General features: G+C 41.4%; 1 protein-coding gene across 2 annotated transcripts in view; it reads right to left on the bottom strand.

The window, feature by feature from the left end:
- The window catches only part of PTPRN2 (protein tyrosine phosphatase receptor type N2), a 1,102,513-nt gene that overhangs the window by 667,253 nt on the left and 410,905 nt on the right, over positions 1-24,355 (bottom strand). For both annotated transcript variants that reach the window (XM_074985055.1, XM_074985056.1), the window contains one exon: positions 12,970-13,132. In XM_074985055.1, the coding sequence (XP_074841156.1) occupies positions 12,970-13,132 (163 nt within the window). The remainder of the gene's footprint in view (positions 1-12,969; positions 13,133-24,355) is intronic.

Below are 24,355 nucleotides of genomic sequence, written 5' to 3'. Positions count from 1 at the left end.
ATACTAACCACAACAGTAATACATTGGAGTCCTCGGAATATATAGAATGCTGATCTTTTTGGTTTCTAATTACATAAAACACAGCAGATGTATAGTGTTGCTATGCACTAGTAAAAACAGGATGTACACCATTCTGAATTCAGGTGGCAGAAGAATATATATTTTAAAGAAATGAAAATAGCTGGAATGTCATTACACAGATGAGAGTTGGGCCAGAAGACCAGGATTAACACATGCTCCATAAAGATAAAAGAGGTCAAGAGTGGACCTGAAGCAGGAATTTACAATTTCATCTAGTTCTTCATTTGGGGGAATTGTTTTATTCTTCCCCCACTCAAGTAATTCTAGCTCTCTCTGCCCTCCATTAAAGATGTAATTATAAAGCATCTTTCCTTTGGAAAAAGGCAGACTGTTCCACCGAGTACACCTCATTCCATGAATATTCTAGAATGGTTTGTGCTCATAGAGAATGGAGAACTGTAATCTTCTTATCCTTCTTGACAATGGCAATGTATATAGCTGGTGCTAAGTCTTCAGTTACAAGGATTCCACAATTTCTCATGGAAACCTATTCAATCACTTGACCACCATTATTCTTAGTAAGCGTTTTATTTCTAATATCTAACCTAAATCTGCCATGATACAGATTTTTTCTTCATAGTCAAATGGACTGTCTCTTGAGGAAATAGGTTTTGGCTAATATACAAATTACTTAGGAAGCTGTGGAATCTCATCATTGGAAATTTTAAAGAACGGGTTAGATAAAAACCTAACAATGATGACGTAGATCAAGGGTCTACAACCTGCAGCTCCAGAGCCACAGGCACCTCTTTAAGGACTTCTTTGTGGCTCCTGATGCTATAACTGCAAAGTAAAAAAAGAAAAACCCTTCTGATTATTTTTGATAAACAGTGAACATCTAAATGCCCCAAAATGAACAACTCATATCTAAATAGCAAATGATATGTGACCTCAAAACATTGGATAACTCCCCCTAGCGTCTGCCAGAGAGAGAGAAGGATAGGGGGTAAAAGTCGGGAAGACAGTTGTACAAATACACACGTAAAGTGTGAGGAAATATAACATGTAAAAAGTTTGTGAATGTCCTGCAGTAAATAGGTATCACATTACAAATTGTTGCGTATGCACTGTTCTTAAAATAGGGTTTACAGAAAGTATGGTTTGATGTTATTTATTAAGGCCCATCTCATATTTACATGCACTGCAGCTCTTGAATTATTGAATTATTATTTTAACTGAATTGGAAAAAATTGCTCTTCTTGCTATTTTGGTTGCTGACCCCTGACATAGATAATACTTAGTCCTGTTCCTCCTCCAAGGACTGAACTAGAAACTAGATGACCTGCTGAGGTCCCTGCTAGATCTGCATTTCAATGATTCTATGATTATTCAAGCAAAACTACACAGAAGCAATAATATCAACCACAGCTAGTAAAGGGAGAGGTGAAAATGTAGCCACCAAATTAGTGAATAAATCACAGGAAAGCCTAGTAGGCATATGAATCAGCAGGATCTCAATAACACGAAAGCATAGTAGGCATATGAATCAGCAGGATCTCTATAACTGGAGTGATGAGGTGTAAGAGTGGCAAGAAAAAATACTTTGCACTTACACAGTGTTTTAATTGAGGATCTCATAGTGAAATCTGGAAAAGGAGTTGGTTTCTTGAAGGTTGCAGTCTAAACAGTGAGATAGCTAAGGCTTAAAATCTTACAGATTTAAAACAAAAAGTCTGAAGATGGGCAACTCTGGCAAACTAAAGTGTTTGTGAATTTGTGAAAGATTTAGGTCAGGTTAATTGGGTGAGATATTGAGAAGCTGTGTACCTAACACAAATAAACTCAAATATGAGCAGATTTGTGATTTGCAACTCCTTTTTAAAGCAAATACACACTGCTAGAAACGCAAAAAACCACCTCAAGCAATCATACACAAATTGGATACACAAGTGTCAATCTCAGGCTCAGAGTTGATCCAGTATCAAGCAGGGACAGTCTCTCAGCATCTTGACAGGTCACAGCTCTGGGTGTTGGGGATACAGCATAAAAAGTTCTAATTAAAGTACAATATCAACAGCTCTCCTGTCTTGAAAGTGCATTCAGTTGCCAGGCAATCTGAACTAGTTGGGTCTGACTTAATTAAAGAACCTCCTACCTGTGTGCCAGCCCTTTCACCTTAAACAAAGAAACAATGCCTCCAAGATAAACTAAATGCCACATGGACAAATAGAAGTAAGCTATCTGAAATCCCAGGAAAGGCAAAGTATGGATAAATAATGTAATACTAAAATACAGTGCCTAATAAGAAATAAGCATTTGTTACAATAATTGGTATGAAAGGCAGTCTTTTGATTTTACAGAGGCGGGAGGAAGCCGTCTACATGTTGGAGCTTTGAATCTGGGTAACTACTTCATTTTACTTCATTTTCAAATCTAATAATAAACACTAACAGCCACTGTGACAGTCTTACTTTAGGGCTGTTTTATTATAGATTCATGCATATGGACACTGCTGGTTTGTCTAATTTCAAAGTTAAATGAGGTTGACTGGGTAACACCTGAATAAGGTAGCAGTTTATTTATTTGGTTTTGGTTGGTATTTAATAAACTGAATTGCTGTTGATTTCAGGGATTTGTAAATTCCCTCTGTAGTGCTTTTGGCTGCATGACAATAGATACTGTTATCCATTATCATGGAAATAGAATGCATTGTCTTGTAGCTATGGCACTATTTAACAGTCATGTCATTGCTGTACGATCCTTAAAATAATATATTAAGCTGTCACAAGGCATTTTTTAGGAAAATTCTTGCTTTCCTGCTTTACAGATTCTTTTTTTTTTTTAAATCCCATATCACTTTTCAATAAAAAAGACTGTAAAACCCACAGAGTAACCTTTTTTGAAGACAGAATTATCTGGGCAATGCCTGGTGTTAAGGAACTGACATTTTCCCTATGAAAGCTAACCGAAGGGCACACTGCATTATAAATTGTCAGTGCACACTGAGATAGTTTATAGCCTACGCATATTGTTTTTCAAAGGGCTACTTAGAAAAAAAAAAGACTGAGATGTATACACATCAGAAGATGCTGCTGAATGCTATTTAATTTGCAGGTAAGAGATAGAATAATTTTTTAACCTCCAATTCAGCTACACGAGGGCAACAGATTTCAGAGCAGTGATGCATTGAACAGCCATTTATGCCTACATATGCCTTTCTTTGAGATCCATTTGCACAGTGTGAAAAAGGTGTACAATTGTTGAAAAACCATTTTCAGAATATAGAATCACACAGCTACACAAAAATAACTTTACTTAACACTTTCCCAGAATCTTTCACTTTCATTGCTTATAATCATTACTTCATCTTAATCATAACCTTTGAATGCCAAATTCAATGTCTATTTGATAAGGAGATAAAATAAACTGCAACATAAAACACATTCAGATCCAAATTCTTTGGACAATCATGAGGGAAAATAAAAGAGTTTTCCAAGGGCTATCAACAGTACAATTAGCTGAAGCTTTTCCTCAGCATATGTATGGAAATAGATGTACATATTCCACTTAGAACAAAACTCAGTACTGAATGAACTACACACCCCTGCATCATATGTAAAAGCACTATGCCAGAAATCCCACATGCTCATGTAAATCCTACATATCTTAACAGGACCACAAAAAGTTTAGTTCAATAAGTAGATCAGCATATGGGATGAGAGTTTTACAAAAATGGTACTCAGTGTGGTGGTATGCTTTTATGTAAAGAGAAAGCTGGCTAATGAGACATTTAGACAGCCTGGGCCAAATTAGGTTTTAGGATGCTTAAGTACAATTATGGTTAAAATCAATGAAAGCATCTATAGCCAGACAGCCAGCCCCCTCTCAGACCAGCATTGCTGGGAACATAAGGGAGCCAAAACAACAGGGCACTTAACATAAATTCCAGCACAGCCTTTGAAGCTGTGAGAAGCACAGGTGTGCTGCTACAATGTGCCTCTGGGAACATATACAAGGATTAGGCTCACAGCAGACAGAGAAGCTGTGACAGACATGGCTCTTAGCCCCTACTAAATAACGTGATGCACACACACCAACATCCTAGGTGGGAAAATATTTACCCTAATAAAAGGAATGTCCAGTAGTCGAAACTTATTGTTTCTCTCCCTTGCAAGTGTAAACTACTCTTGGGAGAGCTGGCGTCACCCAGACAGACCAGCCCCAATTTGGCATAAGAAAGGAGAAAGAGAATAAAGGAGTACAGAGGTATAAGTATGGGACCTACAGCACCATGATTTTTGAGTGCTTTTCACTATCTAGCTGCTGGTCAGATAAGTGACAGCCTCCCAAGGCTTCTGCAGCTAAAAGGGTCCCTAAGCCTTGTCCCTTATTCGTCTTTCCGCGGAATTGAGTGACCAATCCTGGCTTGGCACCGCTGGAATTGAGAGATGCAAGGAGGGTAAGAAGCACCCACACCTGATATCCTATCTTTAGTGTACACATATTTTGAAATAGAGCTCTATACTTTGTTTTCTTTCTTTGGGATAGTGGCTTCAGTTTTGTAACTTGTTTGTGTGTGTAACATCTATACATTTAAATAAGTAGGCACTAGCAATTTTGTAACCACATGATTAGAATCTAGGTTAATAAATTTTGGTAACCGTTTGTGCATAAGCCTGATTTGTTTCTCTGGTTTACTGTAAAGCAGTCAACACAATTAAAGAACCTCAGCCGTTTTGGCTATAAAGCCTGGCCATTAGGTGAGAGTACTAAGAGCCTAGCGTTGAGTTGTGCCGCCTCCACGGGGCAAACTCTTGGGGCGCCTGTCAGTCAATCCTGACTGCCCACTGCGAAGGGGCTCTGAGCTCTAGCAGTTAAAGTCACGGGTGTGGAAAGGCTCTTAGTGCTGCCATTGGGGCACCTGTCAGTCAGTGTTGACTGCCCACTGCGAAGGGGCTCTGAGCTCTAGCAGTTAAAGTCACGGGTGTTTAGGACCTTGGGGCATCTGTCAGCCTAGCCCGGGCTGCCCGCCGCGAAGGGACAGTGCGTCCTAGCGGTTAAAGTCACGGATGGTATAAAATGGGCATAGCTGGCACCTCACCAAACATCCTTGGCCATCGGCTAACAGCATCCACAGACAAAATATAGTCCTCTGAACAAATAGGATTTAAAACATCTAGTATCCTCACTAATGGCTTGCTCACAGAGAGCATACAATGAACCACCATGTTTAGTTTCTGTACTGGAAATATAATTCATATACACTAAAACCAACAAAGGGCCTAAAGCAGACCCCTGCCATAGTCCAGCCATGCTCACAATTTTTATATTAACTCACAGATTTTTAGGCCATAAGGGGCTACTTCAATAATCTATTCTGACCTCCTATATAACGTTAGCCAAATAGGTTCACTAGTAATTCTTCCATAAATATCTTTTGCTTTCTCTCTGAGAACTGTAGCTTTGAACTTTTTAAAAGCTACATCAGAGAAGAACGTTAATTAATACCTTGTAGTTAACAGTGTCAAAGCTTACTGATGATCAAGTAAAATGGCTCCACAGAGACTCTTTCGATCAGAACCAGCGATGACTTTGCTTCTGAATCCTGATTGTGCAATTTCAGTGTAACAGGATGGCCTGGTGTCTGATTGCATATAAATTGGTAATCTGCTCTGCTGTAAATGCAGTTGGGACAGATTTGATTGCTAACTGTATATTCTATACTTTTTAAACAAAAAAGTGGGTAAGTACTCTGGTTCCTTTAGTGCACAAGTTCTTACTTCAGTTGTGTTATGAATTTTAAGATGAAGTGCTTGCTGCTCTTCTTGATTTCTGTGCCCCAGGTCTCCTGTTGGTTTCCCAAGCTCTCTATGCCAGCCTGGCCCTCCTAGATGTTCATCTTTCCCTCTCATATGTGCTCTCATAAATCAATATAGGCTGGGTCTACAAGAAGCCATTCTCCTGGAAGCTCCATACTAATGAGCAGTCTTGAAATTGCAAATTGATACTCATTAGCATATTCATGTGGCTCATTAGCACAGCCACGTGAGATCTCACTTTCAGCAGAGAGGGGTGCTGGCAGTAAAGAGGCTGCGTGGACATGCCTCTGCCAGGAAAACCCCTCTCTTTCACCAGCCCCTTGCACCTGCTGGGGTTTTTTCCCAGCAGAGGCACTTCCACACTGCCTCTTTAGGGCCAGCACCCCGCTCTGCTGAAAGCGAGATCTCACATGGCTATACTAATGAGCCACAGGACTACGATAATGAGCAGCCCTTTGCAATTTCAAGACTGCTCATTAGCATGGAGCTGCCAGGAATCATAGAATCATAGGGCTGGAAGGACCTCAGGGGATCATCTAGTCCAGCCCCCTGCTACAAGCAGGATCAACCCCAACTAAGTCATCCCAGCCAGGACCTTGTCAAGCTGGGACTTAAAAATCTTGAGGGATGGAGAATCCACCACCTCTCTAGGCAACACATTCCAATGCTTCACAACCCTGCTGGTGAAGTAGTTTTTCCTAATATCTAACCTACACCTCTCCCTCTTCAACTTCAGACCATTACTCCTTGTTCTGCCACCTGACGCCACTGAGAACAGTTTCTCATCCTCCTCTTTAGAGCTCCCCTTCAGGAAGTTGAAGGCTGCTATTAAATCACCCCTAAGTCTTTTCTTCTGTAAACTAAACAAGCCCAAATCCCTCAGCCTATCCTCATAGGTCTTGTGCTCCAGACCCTTAATCATTTTTGTTGCCCTCCACTGAACCTGCCCCAGCAAATCCACATCCTTTTTATACTGGGGTGGCCCAAAACTGGACACAATATTCCAGATGTGGACTCACCAGTGCCGAATACAGGGAAATAACTACTTCTCTAGATCTGCTCGAAATGCTCCTCCTAATGCACCCTAGTATGCCATTAGCCTTCTTTAATTTTTTTTATAAAATTTTACCTAGATAGCAAAATATATTTCAACTGCTGATATACAGTAGATTATTCAAACAGAATTTCTGCATGACAGAACATTGTACAGGTTGATACGCTGCAGACAGTAACAGACACATCTCTCTCACACCAGGCATCTCTTGGCAATTATTCCAGCTTTAGTAAAGAGATTATTCATACCACTGCCAATGGTATTTTTACACAGAGAATGTCTCCATGTAGACCTAGCCTTAGGTTAATAGTTATGGAGCTTCTTAGTGTAGGGACTTCACAGTTCTACACAGTGACAGTCTGAAGCTCTGTCTCTCTACCACTTTGCCCTCCTATTAGCTAATGTTCTTGAATATATATTCTGAAAGAATGACTTATGCGTGAAGTGGAGGTTACACTTTGTCTTTGGTTACATAGTAAATAGAAGCATTAGTTTTACCTAATAATGTGAGCCAAAGACTTGACAATGAACTCCATATGAACTGTAGGAGTTGTGCATTGAAGTAATCAGTGCTGATAGATTTTGGTTTATTAGGGTTTACCAATTCTCTACCCAGTGAACTAGTGTGCCCCCATGCCATAAATCTGTATGAAAGTGTAAGGTTTCAGAAAACTGTCCATAAACAATTTTTCTGCAAGGATATGGTGGTACAGGTACACTGAGCTAACTCTTACTTCAAGGCTAATTTACTGTAGACACCCATAGTACACTAATTTTGGAGGACAGTCACAGAGAGAAATATACATTTTAACCTGAAGTTAATGGGTCTGTTCAGCTACTTCAAGTTAAAGTACCGTGCTGGATCGAAGCCAGAGTTCTCTGATTCTTGTACAATCAAGGTGGGAGGGAGTGAAGAAAGAAGCACCTGGGGGTTAAAGAGAGCCTCTGGGCCCAGCCAGCTCTGCCTCACTTCACTTTAAACTGGTGTCAGGCCTAGAGGGAGCCTGGCTCAGTTTGGAGATCTTTTGCAGGGACACAGGAAGAGGTTCAGCGGATGAACCACAGTCTTCCTGCTTAGCAGCCATGGGAGCACATAAGACCCCACCCTACCCCTCTGGAAAGAGAAGAAGGACATGAGGGACCCCATCCAAGGGGAATTTAGACTATTGGAGCCATGTCCCAAATTTAAGGAATATTAAGGGACTGGTTAATAAAAAAACGTGAAAACAGCAGACAAAAGGAGGGTCTCATGGCTAGGGTGCTTGTCTACAAATTGAGACCTGGATTAAAATCCCTCCACCATCTCAAATGTTTTGTGTGACCTGAGCCAAGTCAATTTCTCTCTCTGGAAAATGGGGTAATATAACTTCCTTACCCACCAGGCATGTTGTGATGATAAAGACTACAAGATATTCAGATACCTTTTAAAGAGAGTCACATAAGCATCTTAGGCTATGTTTACACTAGTCCCCTTCTTTGAAGGAGGCACGGTAATCAGCCTGATTGAAGAATACTAATGAAGTGCTGTGATGCATATGCAGCACTTCATTAGGCTAATTCTCCCTCCGGCAACTTCAAAGTTGCAAACTTTGACATGTCACCATGTCGTATGGCTGCAGGCACTTCAAAGTCTGTGCAATATCGAAGTGCCCTTACTCCCCAAAATTTTCCTTCCCTTCTACTCCATATAGCATCCCAAGGAGAAACAAAAGGAGAGACTCAGTCCTAGGAAGCACACACTGCCCACGAGCCCCACAGCAGGTGACACCCTCTTATCTCATCCCCAAACGGAAAACAGAGGGTATTTTTCCATTGTATCTCCTTCTTTAAAGCAAACATCTATCATTTGTGTGTGTGATCTTGTTAATATAAGAAGCTTAAAAAAAGTACTCCTGTGATTGCAAAGAGCCATAAAAAAGCCTCCTCCGCTTAGCAAATGAAGACATAACTGTTTTCCATTTTCCATCCCCTCAGTGGAATGGCATGAACCTACAGATGCCCCTCACTTTCCTTCTTTTCTTAGAGGCTCTTTGCCTCCTTAGTCTGGCACATTTCTGTTTCTCTTCTTGCCACAGTAGCCCATACATCTACCCCTCAGTCACAATTTCTGAAGATTTCATTCCCAGGCTCTCCAGTAGACAATGCTATAGAATTATATTCATGCATCAGCATGTCCACAGTACGCCGGTATAGCCTCGTGAACACAACAACCTGTCCTCCTTTAATACCAAAATATCTTCAGTGGTAACAAATATGTCCTGGCCATTGCAATCCAACAAAATGAATCACCTGCCTACTTTTCAGCAGAGGCAGGGATGTAAATAAGTCCAGCTTTCTCTGAAAGGGACAGACTTGCTCCAATTTAGAGAGGAAAATCTGTAACTTGAAGCTTCTGTTCTGTATTTTCAGCTTCCTAAAAGTCTAGGATTTGACTGAAAGGCTTCACAAATACTGACAGTGCAGAAGTTTGCTAGAAAGCAAAGCCCTCATTAGGCCTTGGTGATAAAAAAAAAAAAGTGCCAACTAATGCCTAAGGGACAAGTGCCACCAAGTGCTCATTTTCTGAATAATCCTCTTCAACAGAACTGCAGCGAAATGTTCTTTAGAGCTGCAAGCTCGGGGAATGAAACTCCCCAAGCCTTGTGAATGACTTGCTGTTTGCCTGCTGGTGAGGTTATTATGAAATGCCCAAATGCACCTATTGAGCTTGCAATGGATAGTGTCTAAAACAATGCTAATATAAAAAAGGAACTCAAACTGCTCCAAGCATCAGAATCACTTGAGCTTTTGTACTTGAAGGCCAACTACAGAGGAAGTGTGTTGTTTCCCACAATTTAAGTCTCAGTATGATTATTACTGCTATTAATACTGCAGTGTGTGAGGTCAACCTCAAGCTCACTGATATTTGACCACACAAAGCAAGGAATACTTAGCGGCCTCTGAGGTATTTGGCTACTTGTGCATTTCAGAATGTTTTACACAATTGCTAAGTTGCAAGTTGATGAATGTACTAATCAACTACTTTATTATGCTTAATATAAATATACTAGCAGATTTACCTAGAATTGCTTGGGTCCTTAACTTAGTTAAGGTTGTGGGTTGTTCTTTTTTGTTGTTTGTTGGCAAGTAAAAGGAAAATATACATGCTTTATTTCAATGATAGTCTGCTACAAAAATAGTGATTTTTATTACGTTAATTTTTAATTTGGATTTCTAAAGAAAGGGATTGTTAAAATTTGTCCATTTAATTTATTTGTAAATTTTTTAACTGGTAATTCAATCAAGTGTATTTTTTCTTCATCTCAATAAACTTATTATTCACTATGTTTTAACAAAAAAGAGTGATAGTCAGTGTGGGCTATATTCCACTTTCAATAATACTTTCTTCTAGTTTTCAAACCTTAAGTATTGTTTTAGCTATGCAAAACAGAGCACTACTCCAAATTTCTCTATTTTATCTCTTTTCAGAAAGGTTTATTAAGAAGCAATCCTATTCCAGGGTCATCGAATTTTTCTGGCTCATTTGGTTCAATTTCTTTCAACATTAGCTCAGTTGTGTCAGTTTTAAGGATTGCACATGATTTGGTGATTCTGTCTCTTTTCTATTGGTTTTAGGCGAAGCAATCCCATTCCAGGCATATCCCATTTTCCTGGCACAAACAAACCTTGATATTACTTTAAGTTATGACAAGAGGAAACTGTACATTGAATTTAATGGTCCTAGCTCTTTTCATTTAGGAGCTCTTCATCAGACAGACAGACTCTCTAAAATATATAGTAGATATGGGAAATAGAAAGAAAACTGCAGACCATGATTTTCAAAATTGTATTCCTAAAGTTTAGCTTCATATTGTAAATTCCCTAAATAAGAATTTAAAAGCCTAATCTTAGACTCTGTTTTTTAAAAATTTCAGAATGCTATTATGGCCCATCAAAATATATTCAGAGATTGTCTCTTAGACCAGCTTTTCACATTCATGAAAGCAATTTTCTTCATCTTATTTAGCCTATTGTTAGCACTTGTTTTTTACTATCACATGTGGTTCCTACAAACTTTACCCTCAGCTCCCCATAGCCAGGAGAAGGTGGTAGATAGGTATAGTGCAGTGCTTCCGACCAACACTACAAGCAGGATGGGAGAAGACAAGCTATAGCTTTTTGATCCAACTGATACCTAAAAAGGGCATGGCTCAATGGAAGTGGCAGGAAGAAGAGGTGAAAAAGAGGCCTATAGATAGCAATACAGATGATAATTCTAAGTGAAAGCAGACTATGGAATTTCTATTTTTACTGTATGTTTAATAAAGAAAAGCAGAGAAGAAGAAAAGGGGAATAAAATTATTTAACATCTGCTCAGAATGTATCTATATTTGGAGAAAAAATATGAAGATGTGCAGTTTCCATTGTGATGAATGTGAAAGCAATCAAAACAGGTTTTAAATTTTGTAAGTGATTTCACTCTATTATTTGCATTATTAATGCTACTTTCCTTTTCAAACCATGACGTTAACACTTCTTGCCAGCTGCCTTAGCAGATTCTTAAACACACTGGCTTGTATTTTATTTAAATAATACTCCTTTTACACAGGAATACATTGTAGAAATATGCAATGTTCCACTTATTACTTTTTGAAAATCAGCAGCTGCCTTTGAATTTTGGAGGTGAGAAACGTGTCCAGGAGACTATAAAAGGGATAATTAGCATCTGAGACATTATTTGCTGTTTTGTTTTTCCCTTCTATTTTGTATTACAGATAACACAGACTGAATCACAGTCGGTTGTTTTTACAATGCTCCTCAGTGGAAAGAATCCTACAGTTTGTTTCTATATGTGCTTCATTTCTAGATTTTCTGCTCTTTCTCCTACTCCCCCAGGTTTCTAAGTACCTATCTCCATGGCAACACTCAATAATGTTGGTGGGTGGTGTTATCACGTCAGGCTTCCCTACAGAAGTTCTCAGACATATGGATTATTTATGAACTTGCATGACAGCACCAGACCTACTGAAATATGTTTTGGGCAAATTTCGTTTTCTATGAAAGATAAAGGATTCAAAGAACATCGTCCTCATTCAGTATCCTCAGACTTAAAACCCAAATCTTAAAAAGGTCAGCTAAGGCAGCAATAGGAGTAGACCCATTCATTTGCCCCCCACACCTATTTGTGGCTGCCTGAGAACTTCCCTCGCCCTACATAAATACCTGTTGCCATAGTGCACAATTTTTTGTCTTAATCACAGGTATGAGTTCGCTATGTGAGTTCATTAAAAAATATAGCGATGGTCTAGTTTCACCCAAAAAGTTGTTGGGGATATACCATATATGATAGGCATGTAAACAACCCATGAATCTTAAAGGTGGATCGTGCAGGATGCTGATCATCATAGGAGTGGAATTATGTCTAGAGATTTTGTATTTCTTGCTTGGATGCCACTCTGTGCTGGCATATCCTAGTCTGTCGAGAGCTTTCAAATGATGAGCTTGGGAGCAGGGGGTTATTTCAGGGATAGAAGAGGGGGTCCAGAAAAGAATTTCAAAATGTGGTCCCCACTGAATATGGATTGCAATTGTTTAATATGTGGCCCAGTTTGAGGTTGTAGGAGCATGAATTCATCACCTTGCACACTTTGCCTCTGCAGAATATTTCAGATATATGACAGTTACATAAAATGTCAGATACAACCTGTACAACTGCTAGAATCACCAGAAGATGATACAGAGATGACTTTCCTAGTTTTAGGTATCTGAGTCATTAGCTCTTGAGACAGTGGTGGGAGAGGGAGGGAAAGTGGTGGGTGACTGGAGAGGTTTGTCAGCTGAGTCTTTATTATATTAGATTTTAAATGCATTTCAGTTGAGTGATATTAATATGCAGGACACAGACCTGTAACAAAACAGCACGTAAGAGGTAGGATCTTAATCAGCTCACTTTTTTTTTCCCATGGTGGCTGCTTTTATTCAGTTTCCCATGTGTCTTAATTCAAACAACAAAAGCTGATAGCAGGATATAAAGGGAGAGGGCAGAGGAGAATGAAGGAATTAATATTAAATGTAGAAAGCATCTAAAGGTACAACCTTGACAGAAGCTTTATCATTCTTCATCCTTGGATGTAACTTTGAAGCAGCAGACTGTGAGAGAATACCTAGGTACGCAAGATATTGCTGAAGAGATTTGGCCAAGTCCACATCCTTTTCCAGTTCATAATTCCTTTCATTATCAGCACTCCTCTTTGAAGTCCTGCATATCAAAACCAAGGAAAAGAATGTTACTGGCATAAATGATAGGATAAGAAAAAAGTCACTCTACATTTTATATCTGAAGTTGTAGGAGGCAGCTCTATGTTAACAAAAATGCAGAAGCAGTTTTAAACATTACACTAGAAAATGCGGGAAATTTCTGTATTTCAGCAAAAAGAAAACAAAAATCTATTTGTAAGGTAATAATAATTATAATTTTTGATCTAATAGTAAACTGTCCACAATCCTGAATCATGACAAATTTTGTCCAAAGGGGGAAAATATCTGTAAATACAAGAGACAACATTACAGTGCATCCTAAGGAGATAAACATTTGTGTTTGCATTCGAACTTCAGATAAATAAGTTATTAACCTGCAGTCAAAATTCATTTAATTTTGGGCCTCCTGGTGCAGCCCACACCTACCAGACAGACTCTCCACGTGCCACAGGCAACAGACAAGTAGTGACTAACCAACCAGTAGGACTTAAATAGTTACAGGATGTAATGGGATTTGTTCTCATCCACCCCAGTGACCAGGATTCTTATGTGATATTTGAGGTATCCCACTGTACAAACCAGAACAGGGCTTTTGGTTGAGTGAGTTTGCTGGACCGTTTGTTTGAATTTTGAATTTGAGTTACTATTTGATTTCAGTTACTGTGGCAGTTAGTGTGTGGGTGAGCCTTTGAGATCCTGTGGCTTGCCAGGGAGTAGGAGGGACCAAGGAGAGAAGGCTTTAAAAGCCAGAGTCCAAGTGACCAGTGGGAGCTTGTGACCAGCAGGGGACTGCTAATAGGGGATTCTGAGAGGGAGTTTGTAAGAGGGAACCTGGGGGTGTCCTATGGTTAGGAAGATTCTCATCACCTGTGATAGCACTGTTCCTGTCTCCTCCACCTGCGCCTGTAGCCAGACAGACCACCGGGCCCGAATGCCTCTACCTAGATCCTAATGGGGTTCTGCAGAGACTGTGAGTGGCATTTTCCACTTACAGAAATCCAGGCTGAGGGGAGAATCCAGTGTGAAAGATGCCTGCTGGTAGAATCTTTCAGGAAGCAGGTGGGAGAGCTGCAGGAGGAAGTGGCTAAACTGAAAAGCACCTGAGCCCAAGAGGAATTCTTTGAGAGTATCCACATGGAGACTCCTAGGGTGAGGAATCTATCCAGCTGCAGATGACTCCTGGCACGTCACTGGTGGAAGAGGAGATGGCTCTGTCTTGAAGAGTGGGCACTGGCAGCTGGTTACTTCTCGCAGCAGTCAGTGCTCCACACCTGCTCCCAGTCCTCCCACTGTGGTTGTGGGGAACCATTATACTACTCTGGATACCAGAGCTGCAAAATCATCCTCTAAGGAGAAGGAAGAGAAGCCATGCACCCCTAAGGCTGGGAGGTCTGCAACCATCACTATGAGGAAGAAACACAGGACAGTGTAGATTTCAGACTCTCTTCTGGGTAGTGGGGGAGACAGCAAAAGCACCCATCTGTCACCCTGACACAATGTCCCAGGAGATACGCTGCATGCCAGGGGCCCAGAGAGATTGTTGAGGATCATCCGATCCTCTGACAAATACTCCATGCTCCTTATCCATGTGGACACGAATGATGCTGCAAGGTGTAATCTTGAGCAGATCAAGAGTGACAAAGGGGGCCCTGGGGGCGCAGGTGACAAAGTCTGGAGCACAGGTGGTGGTCTCTTCAGTCCTTCCAGTCAAAGGTAGCAACCCAGGCAGAGACAGTGCATCCTGGAGATGAATGCCTGACTGCAGAGATGGTGTTGCCAGGAGAGCTTTGGCTTCTTAGACTATGGGATGCTGATTCAAGGAGAACTGTTAAGCACAGATAGGGTTCACCTATCTAGGAAGGGTAAAAGAGTATTTGGATGAAAACTGATTAACCCGAAAGGGAGGGCTTTAAACTAGGCCTGTGTCTACACTACAAAATAAAATTGATATATAATATATTCAAATACTTAATCTCAATATTATGAATTCAAATAAAGTGCCCACAAAGCTTCTTGAGGTTCAACCCACCTTTTCTCCATGTTGAATCTCTGTGTCCCTATTGCCCCGTGCAAGTTCAACAGCATGAGCTCTGCATTGTGGCTACCTATCCCACAGTGTCCTAGCCCGGGTTGCTTGTGGGTATTTCATGTTGGAATCCCAGAATTCCAAGCACCATCCCAGAATGCACTGCATCACTAACGGCACGAAAAAAGAACTGGAGATCACACCATTTGCTGCTGCAGCATTCCAGCACGAGCATGGATCCACAACTACTCCAACTCACAGACCAGATAGTTTCAGCAACCACAGCATCTGTCACACAACTTGCCCTTCAATTCCAAAGCTCAGTGACGCTTGGCTAACCTACTGGTGCTACTGCTGCTGATGATGATGACTAGGATGGTGTTTTGGAACAGCAGATCTGGTGGCTGCCGTGAATGCACTGCTGACAGTGGAGCACCAGTTTTGGACTTGAGAGACCAGAACACACTGGTGGGATCACATCGTTCTGGAGTCCTGGGATGACCAGCAGTAGGTGCAGAACTTTTGCATACAAAAGTTTATGGAAACTTGATGGAACTTTGTGATGCACTGGTGCCCATCCTGAAGCACAGCAACACCAAAATGAGGCAGGCTTTAATGGTACAGAAGTGAGTGGCCACTACACTGTGGAAGTTTGCAACCCCCAACAGTTACCGGTCAGTGGCAAATCAGTTTGGAGTGGGCAGATCTACAGTGGGGTCCATGGTGATGGAGGTGGCCCATGCAATCTCTTGGCGTCTCCTCAGGAAGACTGTGATCCTGGGAGACATACAGGCCATAGTGGATGGCTTTGCTGCCCAGGACTTTCCTAACTGCGGTGCAGCAACAGATGGCATGCACATCCCCATCATGGCCCCTGCACACCTGGCATCGGAGTATATTAATTGAAAGTGGTACTTCTCCATGGTCATGCAGGGTTGGTGGATCACAAAGGTCATTTTACCAATGTCAACGTTGGCTGGTCAGGGAGGGTTCACAATGTGCACAAATTCAGAAATTCGGGACTGTACCAAAAGCTCCTGGATGGGACTTTTTTCCCTGCTCTGAAAATCAAGATTGGTGACATGGAGATACCCATTGTTATATTGAGCAACTCTGCTTACCCTCTGCTTCCCTGCCTGATGAGACTCTACATGGGAGCCCTGGACCCCAGCAAGGAAAACTTTAATTCCAGACTTAGCAAGTGCAGAATGATCGTGGACTAGCCTTTGGATGTTTGAAAGTGAGGTCCAAATTTTTATTGACCCGTTTGGACATTTCTGAAGCTAAAGCCCCCACCGTTATTACAGCATGTGCTATTTTGCACAACATACATGAATCAAGGTGGGAGATTTTCCCATCTATCTGGAATTCTAACGCGGAGGCAAAAGGCAGGGTTTACTCGCAGCCGTCTACACTACCATCAGCCAGTAGCCATGCTCAGGCTGTGGCAATAAGGGATGCTTTAAATAAACAGCTTTATGACTGATCTGTAACACACGTGGTACCTATGTATGTCTCTGCCATAATGCCAATAAATCACCGTGCTGTAATCACCATACTGTAATAACCATGCCGTAACGAATGAATGCTCTTTTTTGGCGGGAGTGGGTTAAGCTGCAGTAAAGAGAATGTGCTGTGCCTTCAGCACCCCTCTTCAACCCGCTCAGTTCCCTCAGCTGCACGTCTGCTGTGGACAAGGGAATTTCACCGGGCAGCTGTGCCTTCAGCAGCAATCACCCTCCCCTCCCCAGCCGTTTTGATTTGTGTTTCCCCCAACACACACTCTGAGGACAAGAAATCACACTGAGTTCAAAGGAATGATTTTATTTGGGGGGTAGGAGAGGTTTAAGTGGCCAGGAAAAGAAGCCTTCTCAAGGGTGCTTGAAAAGACTTTTGCTGTGGCAGTTGGGGCTGGAGCAGCAGGGTAGACTTGCACTCCCTCCCCGCATGCAGAGACCACAATGACAGGGGGGTGGATGACCTCTCCTCAGGGGACTCATGAGGACAGCAACAATGCGGGGGTGGGCACACTCTCCTCAGGGGACTCTGGCCAGGGGTTATCAGCTGATGCCCTGCTCGGTTGGGAGTCCCTCTGCAACTCAAGCAGGGAGTCAGGATCTCCATCTGCTGAGTAACAGCTGTTACAAGCTTTGCCGCAACCTCAGTCTGCTTTGCCACAGCCTCAGTCTGCTTTGACAATTGCTGCTGCTGCAGGTCAAGCATTCTCTCATTAAAGTTTACTTGACTCTGATGCCACTCAGTTGTAGTGTGACTCCACTGAGCAATGTTCTTTGTCAGGTTCTTGTGCCCTGCCTGAGTGTCTTGCATGTGCTACAGGATCATATCTTGTTTGCATTTCCTGCATCTCCTGGTTTTCTCTCCAACACTGGGCACTGGGTCTGGAAAATGAAGGTCAAAATTAAGATACAGTTGATATAATGTGCTTTGAAATGTAATGAATGGATCTTTCTGTGTACTATCACTGAAAGTATACTTTTGAAGGACACATGGGTTATTAAAGATGGGACACTAAGTGTTCATTTCACAATACCTTACTTGCCATCACTTATTCAGCACATTGCTCTGTGAACATGGTAAATTATAAGCAATTGTCCTCTTTTGGTGGGAATGGGAAGGTCTGCAAAGCAGGGCAGCTGCCAGATGTCCTGGCTGGGTGTCATGTGTCAGTGACAAATGGATGGCTGTGTGTGGAGTTTCAATGCACAATAATAATAATGTAAAGAAAAAGAAAGGCTGGATGTAAAGGGACATGGGGGAGGACAAGCACAGCAGAGAAATCCCCCACATGTCGCAGGGGAATTCCTGAGAACTGAAAAGAAATGGTGCTTTGTAAGGGACACCGGAGGGGAAACACCCAGCAGAGCCCAGCAGCCATGTGGTTCCTGGGAGTCCTGAAGAATCAAAAGAAACATTGGGGCAAGGGGGGATTGGAAGGGGAAATGCCCAGCAGAGCCTGCTAGCCGAATGGCACCGGAGTGGGGTGGAGGGAGTGTCATGAAAAATGAAAAGAAATGCTGGTTGGAAAGACATATGGAGGGATTCCACCCCCTCAGAGCCTGCAAACTACGTTGTGGGGGAGAATAAAGACTCACCCAAACTGCTTGCTCCAGAGGGCTCGGGGACTGGCATGGAGGGGAATGCCATGGAGGGGACCGGTTCCAGGTCTGTGGTGAAGAGATCCGGGCTGTACAGAACAACTTCCTCTGTCCCCTGCTCATTGCTCCTTTCCTCTTCTTCACTGTCCTCTTCCACCGGTCCACGCTGTTCCTCTGGGTTCACCCTGAACTCCATACCAGGGCCTCCACAATTGTCGTAATTGAGTCCAGGGTCCTTGATGTGGTCGGTCCCCATAAGCGTGTGGAGCTGTTGAGAATAATGGCTAGTCCGTGCAGACACCCCGACCACTGGTTGGTTTCCTCGACTTTTTGATAGGCCTGACGGAGCTTTTGAACATTCACCCAGCACTGCACAGAGTCCCGGGAGTTACCTTGTGTGGCCATCTCATGTGCCTTCTGATCATAGATGGCCACGTTTCTTCTTGCAACCTGAAGTCTCTTCACCACCAATTGGTCTCCCCAAATGAAAATGAGATCCAGAATCTGCTGGTGGGCCCAAGCTGGGGCTCTCTTCTGAGCCTGAGAAGTGCTAGTCAGATCACTACCCTGAGTGCTCATAATTGCAGTACAGGGCTACCGATAATTGCTACCGATGAGGTGTGGTGGCTACTGATGCAGTGCAATAACATGGGCAAAGGGATTTTTTCATAATAGATGCTCTTTTTATTTGCAGGGCTGGACTAATAAATTCCAATTCAAATTTTAATTCAAATTCAAATTCAAAACAAACTTCGCAGGCTTACTTTGACCTTCTTCCTGCACACCTGACAGCAGTGCACAATGAAGTGGCCATACTTGGAGGGTCACCTCGTAGCTTTGTGGAATACATATAGATACTTCTGGAGGCTAACAAATTTGAATTAAGGACATGCGGCTTCCAGGCTAGCCTTGATTTGAGATTTTAAATTTGAAATAGATGCTATATCCATCCCGTAATATCGATATTCTGTAACTGGCATTGTGGATCAATAAATTAACAGTATTATGTGTGAAGACAGCTACATTTTAATATCGAGCTAAAGCCTTGAAATTTGAATTTATCTCATAGTATAGACACAACCTAGGTTCAATGGGGGCAGATGACCAAAGCCAACAGGTAAGCAAAAACCATGGAGACCTGGGAGATAGGTAAGAAATTGGAGGGAGCATGGGCTATAATAGCAGATATAAAGGAGGGAAAAGGCAGAACTGGAGGATAAAATCAAATCAGTATCTAAGTTGTCTGAATACATATGCAAGAAGTATGGGGAATAAGCAGGAAGAACTTGAAATGCTCATAAATAAACACAAGCAGGACATGGTAACACAGAAACTTGGTGGGCTAATACAAGAAGGGTACAGCATGGTCAGGAAGGATAGGTATGGAAAAAAGGATGTGTTCCCTTATATATGAAAAATATGTATACTTGGACATAGGAGACTGACTTATTGAGAGTCACTGAGTAAGGTTAGAAGCGGTAAAACTGGGGGGTGTGATGTCATGGTAAGGGTCTATTACAGACCACCTACCAAGGAAGGCTTGTTTTAAATAACTAACAAAATCATCAAAAGCCCAGAGCTTGGTGGTGACGGGGGACTTCAACTATCCAGATGTGTTTGGAAAAGAACACAGAAAAGCACAGATTATCCAGCAAGTTCTTCTAATGCACTGGAGGCTTTTTTTATTTCAGAAAAAATGGAGCATGCAACTGGGGAGAAGCTATTTTAGATCTGATTTAAAAAAAATAGGGAGAAAGTGGTTAAGAATTTGAAAGAGGACGGAAGCTTGGGTGAATGTGATCATTAAATGTGGTAGCAAGTGAGAGATTATTCAGGATGTGGAACCAGCTCTTTCAGAGCTTCAGTGTCTGCCTTCCAGAAATCCCAGACATGTCCTCAGGAATTTACTGGAGCTCTTTCTAGTTTCCCATGCTACTTGAAGCCCTTTGTAAACATTCTGGTACACCAAAACAACTTCTCTGGTTCCAGAATTCTGCATTTTGCCTTGTTGTGCAGGTGGCACATGCACACCACTCCTCCCTTCCTGACAGTTTTGAACCTAGTCGGTCAGTAACACTTCTGCTTCTGTGAAAAATAAGTGATCAATAGAGGCTCTCATCACAGAAACCATCTCAATGATCTAGCAATTCCATATGTTCCTCGCATCCTTAAGTTAATCTCAGACATCACTCTTCTCCCCTTCTTCCTACAGTAAATGAAGAAAGCAAGATAAACAGAAATGCAAGACGAAATGCCGCCCTCTGAAGTCACTGGGAGTTGTACCCACGTATCTGAAAACAGAGTTTAGATTAGTCCCCACACACTCCTTTATGTGCCCATTGTATTAACACTCCCTGGCTACGTCTACACTAGCCCCAAACTTCGAAATGGCCACGCAAATGGCCATTTTGAAGTGTACTAATGAAGCGCTGAAATGCATATTCAGCGCTTCATTAGCATGCGGGCGGCCGCGGCACCGCGTGGCTCGTCCCGACGGGGCTCCTTTTCGAAAGGACCCCGCCTACTTTGAGGTCCCCTTATTTCCATGAGCTGATGGGAATAAGGGGACTTCGAAGTAGGTGGGGTTCTTTCGAAAAGGAGCCCCGTCGGGACGAGCCACGCGGTGCCGCGGCCGCCCGCATGCTAATGAAGCGCTGAATATGCATTTCAGCGCTTCATTAGTAAACTTCAAAATGGCCATTTGCGTGGCCATTTCGAAGTTTGGGGCTAGTGTAGACACGGCCACTCTGATAATGAAAACAGATTTCACTGTTTCTTAAGGAAATGGGAATTCTGTTAAATATAGAACTAATCATATTTTGATGACTGCTGAATCTATCTTTTTATAAATGAACAATTAAAAAATAAATATATTGCACTTTTGTTGAGTGGGTCTTCTTAAAAAACCTACAATCTTTCAAATAAGACTGGGGGATTTAAAATTCTTTGCAATTTTCCATAATATCTGTATTGTTAAACTTGTTGACAAAGTAAATAAAATGCATTAAATGAGCCAGTTATTAGCACAGTATTCAAACATCTCTTAAATCTGAAAAAGAAAGAAAGAAAGAAAGAAAACCATGCTCTTGGAAGATCTCAGATAAAAGCAGTTTGTGAGTAGAGGGAAAAAATGCCCGCTGAGTGTCTGTTGTGCATCTTTTATTATTATAAGCACAGCTTCCATTTTTAAAAACAAGAACATTAACTTTTATATACTGTAGTTATTTTCATTTAACATTCACAATATAATACAATTTATTATATATGAACAATGGTAAGATTTACTGTTTCTACAACAATCACAACTTTAAATTTTATAATTTTTTTGCTCTTAATAAATTAATTCATCCTCTGATTGATTAAATTTAAGCCTTTCTCCCTGTTCGAATGCAGAAGGAAATATAGTACCAACTTAAGGTAACATTAGATATCCAGTTATTTCTTCATAAATTTTAATTTGTAGGAAACTTTTGTCATTTTGCCTAATTGCAACTACTCGCAAAATTGCCATTTATTCCCACTGCAGCAAGTGGATTTTTTCTTTGTCTACAATAGTGGTTCTCAAACTCTAGCAGCACAAGGACTCTCATTTTGATTTAAAACTTTTTGGGGTACCCCTGCTCTGCATCTTTATTTAGGCACCTCCCCTGCCCTACCCCTTCTCCTAGGCCCTGCCCCTGCCAATTCTATCCTCCTCCTTCTGTCACTTCCTCAGTTCCTGGCCAATGGGACCTGTGGAGCCAGCCCTTGGACCAGGGCAGTGTGCAAAACCTCCCTGGCTGTCCAGGTACCCAGGCACTGCAGGGACCTGGAGACTCCATCCAGGAGCCACGCAGAACCTGAGCAGGTATGGAGGTTGCCTTAGCCTCAGAAATGGGGAGGAGGAGCTGAAGGAGAGAGAAGTTCACCTGTGGGACCCACAGACCCTCTGAATTTCTCTTCTGGACCCCCAGAGTTTAGCAGACCACAGTTTGAGAAACTCTGATATAAGATCCTCTTTCAAGAATGCTTTTTCTCAGATTTAATGGAAGTCCATGAAATATCACAAACACTACAATTAAGTTCCAAAGAAAAAATTTTGATCTTGAAAACAAGTTCACAGTTTCAGTTATTATTTTCTTGCAGATTAAATTCCATGTCTTGTGTTCCATCAGATTTCAGATATTTAACGTAGCCTAAATTAATTTACCTTTCACATGTCACAATATTTTCTTGCTAACTGCAAATCTAGGGGGATTACTGTGACTCATTGGTATGATTTTACATTGCTTTATGATGCACATCATATAAAAGATTTTCTTGTGAAACCATAATGTTATTTTGATAATTAGTACGGGTGTCAAATGAATAAACGAACTGCTCATAATTAATCATAAGGTTAAAAACAGCCACTATTAATCATTATTTTAATTGTGCTATTAAATGTTAATACCATGTATTTAAATATTTTAGATATTCTGTTTTCAAATATATTGATTACAATTACAGTACAGAATACAAAGTGTACAGTGTACACTTTGTTATTCTTCTTGATTTCAAATATTTGAAATCTAAATAGAAAATATAGTGTTTTTCAATTCATCTCACACAAATAGGTAGTGCAATCTCATTATTGTAAAAGCACAACATGCAAATGAATATTTTTTACATAACTGAACTCAAAAATAAAACAAACAATCCAAAACTTTAGAGACTATAAATCCACTCAGTCCAACTTCTTGTTCATGTGACTGCTAAAACAAACAAGTTTGTTTACCTTTATGAGAGATAATGCTGCCTGCTTCTTTTTAACAATGTCCCTTGGAAGTGAAATCAGGCTTTCACATGGCACAGTTGTAGCTGGCATTACAAGGTATTTATGCATCAGATGTGATAAACATTTGTATGCTTTTTCATACTTCAACCACCATTACAGAGAACATGCTTCCATGCTAATGATGGATTACACAGGTTGAACCTCTCTAGCCTGGCACCCTCGTGACTGACCTGAGCTGAACCAGAGAATTTGCCAAACCACAGGATGTCAATATTGTCTAACAGCATTACCAACATTTCCTGGGCTCTTAGAAGACATTTAGACTATGTCTAGACTACATGTCTAGCTTGAAATAACCGTGTTGCACAGATTGAGAAATTATTTTGAGTTACCTCATTTCGAACTTGGAACCATCCAAGTGGCACTGAAGTTCAAAATAAGCACCTATTTTGAGGTTTACACTACCCCATCATGACAAGGGGAAGCAGAACTGGAATAACACGCTTGAAATAGTTGCACTACAAGAAACCCTAATAGTCTCCACATGCCCTTCCCCCAGCTGGGGACCCTAAGGCTGGCTTTGCTCCATCCAAAGGGCTGAGGGGTTTCCCCACCTCCCCCCACGGTACTGCACCCCACGCCCCGCTCGTGTAAACACTAGATACACGCATATCTCGGGGGATTACTACATTTTGAGGGCATAGAAAAACCACAGGTTTGTATTTATGTCGCTAAATAGCAATGACAATCTAGACATAGCCTTAGAGGTAAATCAGAGCCATCTAACAAGACAGAACACTGAAAGCCAGGACTGATGTCCGTAAACAAATCTCATGGGACTATGGGAAATTTGGCCACACCCAAGAAAAACAGACATCATGCTAGATCACAGATGTTGCCAGACCAGAGCGTATCAGATTAGAGTGGGTCAACCTGTACTTGATTATGATCTAAACCGATACGGACCAACACACATTTATTTTCAACATCTGAGTCAGATGCCCTGAACAGAAGGTTGATTTTTTTTTTGTTGGTGGTTCAGGTTCTATACTTTCTGCAATGGAGTGTTGCTCTTTTGAAACTTTCTGACAGCATGCTCCACACTTCATTGCTCTCACTCCACACTTCAGAATCATATTGGTATCTTCTTTGCATTTTATCAAATCTGCAGTGAAAGTGTTCTTAAATCAAACGTATGCTGGGTCATCATCAGAGACTGCTCTAACACGAAATAGATGGCAGAATGTAAGTAAAATGACAAAGCAGGAGACACAGATTCTTCCCACAAGGAATTCAGTCACAAATGTAATTAACACATTGTTCTTT

Source organism: Carettochelys insculpta, chromosome 2 (assembly GCF_033958435.1).
Source record: "Carettochelys insculpta isolate YL-2023 chromosome 2, ASM3395843v1, whole genome shotgun sequence".
Lineage (NCBI taxonomy): Eukaryota > Metazoa > Chordata > Testudines > Carettochelyidae > Carettochelys > Carettochelys insculpta.
The sequence above is the reverse complement of the archived record's forward strand: the minus strand, read 5'-3'. Positions and strand labels throughout refer to the sequence as shown.